General features: G+C 50.2%; 1 protein-coding gene across 1 annotated transcript in view; it reads right to left on the bottom strand.

Moving 5' to 3' along the window:
• Positions 1 to 4,194: 4,194 nt before the first annotated feature.
• PEX5 (peroxisomal biogenesis factor 5) overlaps positions 4,195 to 10,392 on the bottom strand; it is a 31,042-nt gene continuing 24,844 nt past the window's right edge. The window contains exons 11-15 of the mRNA XM_082268042.1: positions 9,154 to 9,224; positions 8,880 to 9,077; positions 7,924 to 8,089; positions 7,665 to 7,822; positions 4,195 to 4,861 (exon numbers count right to left, since the gene is read on the bottom strand). Of these exons, the coding sequence (XP_082124168.1) occupies positions 4,657 to 4,861; positions 7,665 to 7,822; positions 7,924 to 8,089; positions 8,880 to 9,077; positions 9,154 to 9,224 (798 nt within the window). The 3' untranslated portion in view covers positions 4,195 to 4,656. The remainder of the gene's footprint in view (positions 4,862 to 7,664; positions 7,823 to 7,923; positions 8,090 to 8,879; positions 9,078 to 9,153; positions 9,225 to 10,392) is intronic.

Here is a 10,392-nt window from a genome sequence, read left to right as displayed (position 1 = left end):
CTTGATTAAGATAGAAGGCTTCTCCTAATTGGCCGAGATGGGTCCTACAGTCTAATACACCATTAGGAGCAGCCAGTCCATTCTGGCATGCAAATAATTAGGCCCAAAAAATTATTTAAAGTGCCAGGTTTTGGAATTTACCAATTACTTCATTATTGGGGTTTACATACAATTTAAGGTCCAGGGCTCCGGCATCAATTTTTAAAAAATAAAAAAAGCTACATACCCTCGCTTTCCCCTTCTGTTCATTATAAAACTCATGGAAACTGAGCCTAAAGACAAGTCCTGATATTTCTGGAGTAGGAGAGCGCTCAGTCCCCTCCCCCAAAACTGGCTCCAAGCTGTTCCTTTAATCCCTTGGGGCCGGCCCTCTAAGGAGTTTGGAATGCCGGGGGTGGAGCTTATGCTCATGTGACCACCGTGATTGGCTGTCACAGTGGTCGCATGATCGGAAAGCTCCGGATCGCCGCTTGAGTTAGCTGCCAGGCACACATTCTCAGCACAGCTCTATTTGCGCAAATATGCAGCCGCTTGGCGCCAAGGCCCACCCGCCTGAGGGCACATATTTGCGGGTGCTCGGCCCCAAGAGGTTAAGAACTAACATCCTTTGCAATCCTTTAGTCTGTACTAGTATAGATGAGATTACAACAAGTACACACTGTCTACCTAATACTATTTGTGGCCTTTTGATTGGCTTACAGTACGATGCTACCAGACGATGGTTATAGTTAACAACAGAAGTGTCCTTTAAAGCAGAACTCCAACAAGCAAAAATGAAAACCCCTTTAACCCTTTTCAGGAGCAGAGGCCCAAGCCAACTGAGTAGGCTCAGCTAACTTAGCAATAAACTATATATGATAATTTGTGTACCTAAATCATTTTTAGGGGTTATTGCTATTTGATACACTGTTTAAAAAAAAAAAGCTGTGATTTTTATTAAAACAGGCTGCCCAAAAAAAAAAGTATTTTTTCCTATTTCGTATATATTTTTTTTTTTTTAATACTGTATTTGTATCTGACAATTGCAGTATTAAAGAGGGAAACAATGCCACCTTCAGGCTACAGTGGGATATGCAGTCTGAAAGCTTTTTGTCAACGAAGAACGCAGCCTCCATGGGATTATTATGTAACATCTGACATAGTACACTAATCACTAAGCACTCTAATTAGGTCCCAGTCATTAGGGGGGGACCTGAGACGTCAACCGCAGCCAGGATTAGGAGCAACAAACCACGCAAAGTGTGACAGGTGACTCTTAAAATGCAGGACGTTTATCAAAAAAAGAGAAGTTTCCACCCCCCTCCCAAAAAATTCAAAGTCAGCAGCTACAAATTATGTAGCTACTGACTTTTAGTATTCAGGCACTTACCAATCCAGGTTTCTAGTGGTGTCTTTACCCGACTGATTTGTGAATTTGCTCTCAGGTTCTGGCCCCGCCCTCTTAGCTAAGGGAAACCTTGCGGCTTCTCAGCCAATTCCCTACCGCCAGCTGCGGGTGGAAGGAGGGGGGGGGGGGATAGAGGCTTAGATACCCAAGTCAACTGAGTAGGGCCAGCTATTAGCATCAAACTATATATGATATTTTGTGTACCTAAGTAAATTTTAGTCCCCATTCACACTGGGGCGACCTGGTCGCCTAACAGGTCACCGTAGGTCGCCTGGCATAGAGAAGCTGTGGACCCGTTCGAATAGGAGCGACACAAGTCGCTCCGACTTAGAAAAAGGATCCGGAGCTTCTTTGTTATGAAGTCCGTGCCGGTCGCCCCAGGAAGTCGGATCGCCCCAGTGTGAACGGGGCCTTAGGGGTTCATTTTATACAATGTTTCAATAGAATCGGTTTTTTTTTTGGTTTTTTTTAAAAGGCTGCCAAATGCAAACACATTTTTTTTTCTATTTTGTACGTATTTTTTTCTTTTTTAATACTGTATTTGTATCTGAAAACTGCAGTATTAAACAGGGAAACAATGCCACCTTCAGGCTACAGTGGGATCTGCAGTAGGGATCGACTGATTATCGGCAAAGCCGATATATTGAGGGCCGATCTGCACTTTCCCGATATATATCGCAATCCGCCAACAAGGTACCGATATTTCGGGAAAGTGCTGTACCGGAGTGACGCCTGCAGCTAGAGGCATCACCCCGGTACCAGCCTCCATAGCCGACGGTCGGCTGTCTTTTAGTGACAACCGATGCGGCTGAGAAGCCGCTCGGCTGTCATTACAAGGAGCGGGAGGGGACGACCCCCCTCCCGCGGGTCGCCCGGGTCTCCTGTCCTACCGGGAGACCCGGGCAACCAGCCTGCATGGCCGCCGAAGAACCGATGAAAGCCGCATTCGGTTCTGATCGGGTCTCCGTGTAAAAACCCGGAAGTGATGTCATGACGTCACTTCTGGGTACTCGGCCCCAGATTTAAAACAATGACAGCATTTAAAACAGCCAAACTTGGCATTTTGAATGCTTTTAAGTGCAGAGGAGTTGTTTGGGGTCTTTCAGACCCCCAGATCCCTCCATAATAGTACCTGTCAAGTAAAAAAAAATATCGGTATTGGCAATGAAAAAAATGATATCGGTCGATCACTAATCTGCAGGCTGAAAGCTTTTTTCATCAATGAAAAATGCAGCCTCCATGGGATCACTAGGTCACATCCCATGTTCAGTAAGCACTCTAATCGGTTCCCGGTCGTTAGTGGAGACCTGAGCCGTCAGCCGCAGCCAGGTTTAGGAGCCACAAGCCACGCAAAGTGTGGCAGGGGACTCTTAAAAAAGGCAGGAGTTCCGCCCCCCCCCCTCCCAAAAAATAAAATACTGTAGCTGCTGACTTTTAGTATTAGGGCACTTGCCTGTCCAGGTTTCCAGTGGTGTCCTCACCCGAACAGATTCCTGAATTAACTCTGGGGTGCTGGCGCCGCCATCTTGGCTACTGCGCAAATCGTGCTGTGCTTTGTAAATGGACCAGCTGTGGGGGGAAAGAGGGGGGGCAAATGAGCCTGAAGTGGGAGCGAGTACCTGTCAAAACCAGGTACCCCCCCCAAAAAGGTGCTAAATGTGGCAGCTGAGGGGTGGGGGTGGGGGGTGTAAGCAGGGCTTCCCCTTTTGGGTGGAGCTCCACTTTAAGTTATGGGGTACCATGCCAGGGAATGCGAACATACAGATTACAGACAGGGAAGGGTTGAACAAAAAAAAAGGGAGTTTTTGGATACTGCATTGCCCAACGCTGCAATATTTCAGGCACAAGGGGCCATTTTACAGTGGGGAAGCACAATCCGTGCTCTAAAGCCCCGTACACACACGCAGATCGTCGTCATACAAATGTTCGTCTTTTCTCCCCGGGATGTCGGTGTCTGTTGAAAAGTGCAAAGACAGCACAAGGACAGCACAAGAATTTTGTCCGCAGACTTCAGCTGACTGCAGAAGTGATGTCATGTAATGGTTAACTTTCCCTGCGTTTTTTATTTTCTGAGCATGCCCAGTCTTGCAAATCTGCGGTCTGTCGGCTGATTTCTGTACTGACAGGCGAACAATCGTCCGTTCTGGTGTCTGCAGACAAAAATTTTCATGTTTGCAGGAAAGACTCTTGTCCGCGGATTGTGTGCAGACATCTGTCGGAGGCACCATACTAACACGCGTACAATCGGCAGATCTTTCGTCCGCCGACGTTTGTATGACGACGATCTGCGTGTGTGTACGGGGCTTAAGACAGTGGTTCTCAAATCCGGTCCTCGGGACCCACCAACAGGCCAGGTTTGCAAGATAACTAAATTACATCACAGGTGATCTCATTTGCTTCTCAGTGATTGCAGTATTCTAGTCTGCATCCCCCAAGGTAATACTTAAAATCTGGCCTGTTAGTGGGTCCCGAGGACCGGATTTGAGAACCACTGCTCTAAGAGATTCTATTCGGTAGTTCAAAGAGAGCCAAGAAAGCACAGAGCTGCAGCAGGAAAGGTTGTTGGCTGGGCTGTGTAAATCAAAGGACCGGCTGGGCTGTGTAAATCAAAGGACCGGATGGGCTGTGTAAATCAAAGGACCGGATGGGCTGTGTAAATCAAAGGACCGGATGGGCTGTGTAAATCAAAGGACCGGCTGGGCTGTGTAAATCAGAGGACCGGCTGGGCTGTGTAAATCAGAGGACCGGCTGGGCTGTGTAAATCAGAGGACCGGCTGGGCTGTGTAAATCAGAGGACCGGCTGGGCTGTGTAAATCAGAGGACCGGCTGAACAGAATCACAAATATTGGGACAGGGAAGACATTACTATGCAGGATTTAGCTGGGGTTCTGCTTTAAGTTTCCCTTTGTCCACTAGGTGGCGTAATGTTACGTATACACAGAGGAGGGGTAAGTTGCGATTACGGGTGATATATCTCCACATTGACGTCACGAACAGCAACAAATTCTGGCTCCTCACACACAAGGTAATTAAATAAGATTAATCAGCTAATTACGAGTCCTATTGGGTTTTGTTCCTTCATCCCTGTACCAGCCAATGGAGTGAAAGGTCAAAGTCTGCTCAGATCATCGTTATGGCTTTGCACAGGGTTCGGGGCCGGCCGCCGTAACAGTTCGAGAAACCTCAGAGTGTTCTTCTGGCGCTTTCTTCCCGGTGCATGCTGGGAGCCCTCCCAGCATGCACTCGCACGGCCATAGGTCAGGTGCTGGTCATTGGCTGGGGGTGGAGTGGGGCGGAAAGGCGGCCTGTAGTGTGGAAAGGTCACGGGCGTCTGCCGCGGCGTAGAGGTTGCTTTGCCCCAACATGGAGAGCGCCATCCGCAGGGTGCTCCAGATATTGTCAGACATGGATCCATCGGGGCCTCCGCTCTGTTGTTGCATGCTGAGAGCTTCTATGAAGTGTTCCACCGCTTCCCTGTATGGATGAGATACAAATAAGGGTAAAGCTCCACTGGGAGATGAACACACCGTACAACCAACCCCATCCTATGAGCAGGAAACACTGAGCGTAGGGTCTACATGGAAGAATTCATTCAGGGTCAGCCAACTGAGTAGGCTCAGCTAACTTAGCAATAAACTATATAGGATACTTTGTGCACTTAAATCCTTTTTAGGGGTTATTTTAATTTTATTTGATACACAGTTTCAATAGAATCACAGCTTTTTTTAATAGGCTGCCAAATGCAAAAATAATAATAAAAAATAGAATTTTTTTTTTTTTAATACTGTATTTGTATCTGAAAATTGCAGTATTAAAGAGGGAAACAATGCCACCTTCAGGCTACAGTGGGATCTGCAGGCTGAAAGCTTGTTTCATCAATGAAGAACGCAGCCTCCATGGGATTACTATGTCACATCCGACACATCTCAGGTCAGTAAGCACTCTAATCGGTTCATTTAGGAGCTGTCTTTCCCCACTTAGCATATTGAAGCCGAGCAGCTCTGAACCACGGTATGAGGGAGTATGTGACCCTTTCCCATTCCTTCCACTACACTGAGAAGCACCTGAGTGGCCAACCTCAAGCACTGTTGTGGGGGTGCGGGCGAGTACTTAGCCATGTGTAAGTACCACGATGTCGGTGAGGTAAGTACCAAAATGGCGGCGAGGTAACAGGAGAGTATAAGGAAGGCAAGAATTCATAGAACCCCCACCCTTCCAAGGTCTACTTTTTATAAACAAGGGGGTTAAAATAAGCTTACGGCTGTTTGGTGTCAATTTTCTGATCACTTTCATAGGGCTCCAATAGATTCTGCCCCCCTCCCCCTCCAACCAACACCAAACATGTCCTCTGTGAAGCCCAGGAATCGTGGTAAGCAGTGGCATTACAGAGAGCAGGAGGTGATCGGAGAGCATGTGTACCCCAATGCGCCCCTAGAGGAAATGAACCAGGATTCAACATGTATTACATCGTTTCCAGGTTCACAGCTGCCATTCTTCAGCTATTGTATCTGAGGATGCAGCTAATCAGGCACAATTTGCACTTCTATAGCATCATTGGAGGGCAGGGGAGACCCAATAAACCCCCAATGTCCCCCTAAAAAAAAAATGTCACCCACCCATGCTATGCTAACACACAGGGGGCTTTTTAGCCCCTTTAAGATAGCAATAAAGTTAGATGAATATTTTTTTTATAATATATATGTATACACACACACACACACAAACACACACACGTAAGTACACCCCTCCCATTTTTGTAAATATTTTATTCTATCTTTTCATGTGACAACACTGAAGAAATGAGACTTTGCTACAATGTAAAGTAGTGAGTGTACAGCTTGTATAACAGTGTAAATTTACTGTCCCCTCAAAATAACTCAACACACAGCCATTAATGTCTAAACCGCTGGCAACAAAAGTCAGTACACCCCTAAGTGACAATGTCCAAATTGGGCCCAATTAGCCATTTTCCCTCCCGGTGTCATGTGACTCGTTAGGGTTACAAGGTCTCAGGTGTGAATGGGGAGCAGGTGTGTTAAATTTGGTGTTATCGCTCTCACTCTCTCATACTGGTCACTGGAAGTTCAACATGGCACCTCATGGCAAAGAACTCTCCGAGGATCTGAAAAAAAGAATTGTTGCTCTACATAAAGATGGCCTAGGCTATAAGAAGATTGCCAAGACCCTGAAACTGAGCTGCAGCACGGTGGCCAAGACCATACATCGGTTTAACAGGACAGGTTCCACTCAGAACAGGCCTCACCATGGTCCACCAAAGAAGTTGAGTGCCGTGCTCAGCGTCATATCCAGAGGTTGTCTTTGGGAAATAGACGTATGAGTGCTGCCAGCATTGCTGCAGAGGTTGAAGGGGTGGGGGAGGGGTCAGCCTGTCAGTGCTCAGACCATACGCCGCACACTGCATCAAATTGGTCTGCATGGCTGTCGTCCCAGAAGGAAGCCTCTTCTAAAGATGATGGACAAGAAAGCCCACAAACAGTTTTCTGAAGACAAGCAGACTAAGGACATGGATTACTGGAACCATCTCCTGTGCTCTGATGAGACCAAGATAAACTTATTTGGTGTCAGATGGTGTCAGGCGTGTGTGGGGGCAACCAGGTGAGGAGTACAAAGACAAGTGTGTCTTCCTACAGTCAAGCATGGTGGTGGGAGTGTCATGGTCTGGGGCTGCATGAGTGCTGCCGGCACCGGGGAGTTACAGTTCATTGAGGGAACCATGAATGCCAACATGTACTGTGACATACTGAAGCAGAGCATGATCCCCTCCCTTCAGAGACTGGGGGGGCAGGGCAGTATTCCAACATAACGACCCCAAACACCTCCAAGATGACCACTGCCTTGCTAAAGAAGCTGAGGGTAAAGGGGATGGACTGGCCAAGCATGTCTCCAGACCTAAACCCTATTGAGCATCTGTGGGGCATCCTCAAACAGAAGGTGGAGGAGCGCAAGGTCTCTAACATCCACCAGCTCTGTGATGTCATCATGGAGGAGGGGAAGAGGACTCCAGTGGCAACCTGTGAAGCTCTGGTGAACTCCATGCCCAAGAGGGAAATAATGGCGGCCCACACAAAATATTGACACTAGCAAAGTGTCATTTCTTCAGTGTTGTCACATGAAAAGATAGAACAAAATGTGAGGGGTGTACTTACTTTTGTCAGACACTGTAGCTCTGTGTAAGCACCAACGTGGAGGTGACCTCGGGCACCAGGGGAGCACAGGGAAGGCGGGTATTAGCAGAACTGGCGGGTTGACCCCTCACCTGTGGGCTCCTAGATTAATGCAGGCGATGCCCAGGTTGTATCGGGAGCGTATAAAGCCGGGTTGCAGCTGCAGCGCCCTTCGGTACGCCTCCACTGCAGCCTCGCTGTCATTGCCGTTTGCCAGGGTGGCACCCAGCTTGTTCCATAGCAGATAGTCCTACAAAGGAAAAGGAGAGCGACGTCAGAGCAAAGACATTCACAGGCTGCTGGGAATCGTTAGAGAGATGAAACGCAGAACAGACCCCTCCCCCCACTCACATCTGGTTTTTGGCTCAGGGCGGCAGTGAAACAATCCACGGCTTTCTGATATTCTCCGCTCAGATTGAACAGAACTCCCAGACCGCACTGAACATCCGGGTCCACTTGCGTTGGGTCCATGCGTACCGCTGACAGGAACAACTCCCGCACCTCAGAAAACAGGGAGCTGAAAGCACAAAACACTCCGATAAGATGCAGAACTCGAACAGCAGAGGCGGGGCAACCCTGGAGAGGCGGGGCAACCCTGGAGAGGCGGAGATCTACTCTACAAAGTGCCATTAAAAAGCAGGAAGGCTTAAAGAGAGGTCGGGGGGGGGGGGACGGACACTGAACGCAGGGAGTAAGTAACACACAGAGTGCCGGGATCAGGAGTGTGTAACAATGCAGGGGGATCAGGAGTGTGTAACAATGCAGGGGTCAGGAGTAAGCAACACACAAAGTGCAGGGGTAACACACAACGCAGAGGTCAGGAGTAAGCAACACACAAAGTGCAGGGGTAACACACAACGCAGAGGTCAGGAGTAAGCAACACACAAAGTGCAGGGGTAACACACAACGCAGAGGTCAGGGGGTAACACACAGAGTGCAGGGGTAAGCAACACACAGAGTGCAAGGGTAAGCAACACACAGAGTGCAGGGGTAAGCAACACACAGAGTGCAGGGGTAAGCAACACACAGAGTGCAGGGGTAAGCAACACACAGAGTGCAGGGGTAAGCAACACACAGAGTGCAGGGGTAAGCAACACACAGAGTGCAGGGGTCAGGTGTAACACACAAAGTGCAGGGGTCAGGAGTAAGTAACAGAGTTCAGAGAGCAGTCGTATATGAAAAGCAGCAAGGAAGGTGGTTGCAGCTGGGAACTCACATAATGAGGTTTGGGTAACACAAGCCCCCTAAAACCAGAACTCTCAGTTTTGGGTGCGTTGACCCTTTATTGGCTGGCGGTATACACTCACTCTGACAGCAGTGTGCCCAGCGATCGTTTCCTCGCCTCAGTCCCGGCACCATCCTCTTTCACCAGGTGACTGTATTTGGGGTTGTGCTTGATCCACTCCCGCAGCGTCTCGCAGGCCTGCTGCTGGAGGCATTCGTTGGTGAAACTCACCGCCAGAGCCATCAGCGCATGCAGATTATCCGGCCGTAACTCCAGGCACCTGAGAGAGATATGGACATGGTGAGCGGCCGCAGCAAGAGACTGCCAGGGGAGCCCAGACCAGGAGGTGACCTTACCTGCGCAGGGCGCTGATCGCTGCCAGTTCCTGTTCATTTTCTGCCTGAGTGGTGCCCAAATACTGCCAGGCCTGGTGGAGGAAGAGCAGGTATAGGCGTTATATTCTTACCGACCCCTCCCTGTACAGGTATATCACCGACCCCCTCCCTGTACAGCTATATCACACGCCCCCCTCCCTGTACCGGTACATCACCGACCCCCTCCCTGTACCGGTACATCACCGACCCCCTCCCTGTACCGGTACATCACCGACCCCCTCCCTGTACCGGTACATCACCGACCCCCTCCCTGTACCGGTACATCACCGACCCCCTCCCTGTACCGGTACATCACCGACCCCCTCCCTGTACCGGTACATCACCGACCCCCTCCCTGTACCGGTACATCACCGACCCCCTCCCTGTACCGGTACATCACCGACCCCCTCCCTGTACCGGTACATCACCGACCCCCTCCCTGTACCGGTATATCACACGCCCCCCTCCCTGTATCGGTACATCACCAGGCCCCCCTCCCTGTACCGGTAGATCACTGACCCCCTCCCTGTACCGGTATATCACACGCCCCCCTCCCTGTACCGGTATATCACACGCCCCCCTCCCTGTACCGGTATATCACACGCCCCCCTCCCTGTATATCACTCACCCCCTCCCTGTATCGGTATATCACCGACCCCCTCCCTGTACCGGTATATCACACGCCCCCCTCCCTGTACCGGTATATCACACGGCCCCCTCCCTGTACCGGTATATCACACGGCCCCCTCCCTGTACCGGTACATCACCGACCCCCTCCCTGTACCGGTATATCACCGACCCCCTCCCTGTACCGGTACATCACCGACCCCCTCCCTGTACCGGTACATCACCGACCCCCTCCCTGTACCGGTACATCACCGACCCCCTCCCTGTACCGGTACATCACCGACCCCCTCCCTGTACCGGTACATCACCGACCCCCTCCCTGTACCGGTATATCACACGCCCCCCTCCCTGTATCGGTACATCACCAGGCCCCCCTCCCTGTACCGGTAGATCACTGACCCCCTCCCTGTACCGGTATATCACACGCCCCCCTCCCTGTACCGGTATATCACACGCCCCCCTCCCTGTACCGGTATATCACACGCCCCCCTCCCTGTATATCACTCACCCCCTCCCTGTATCGGTATATCACCGACCCCCTCCCTGTACCGGTATATCACACGCCCCCCTCCCTGTACCGGTATATCACACGGC

Source organism: Pelophylax lessonae (genome assembly GCF_965119305.1).
Source record: "Pelophylax lessonae genome assembly, chromosome: 9".
NCBI classification, from domain to species: domain Eukaryota; kingdom Metazoa; phylum Chordata; class Amphibia; order Anura; family Ranidae; genus Pelophylax; species Pelophylax lessonae.
This window is presented reverse-complemented; position numbering and strand designations above follow the sequence as displayed.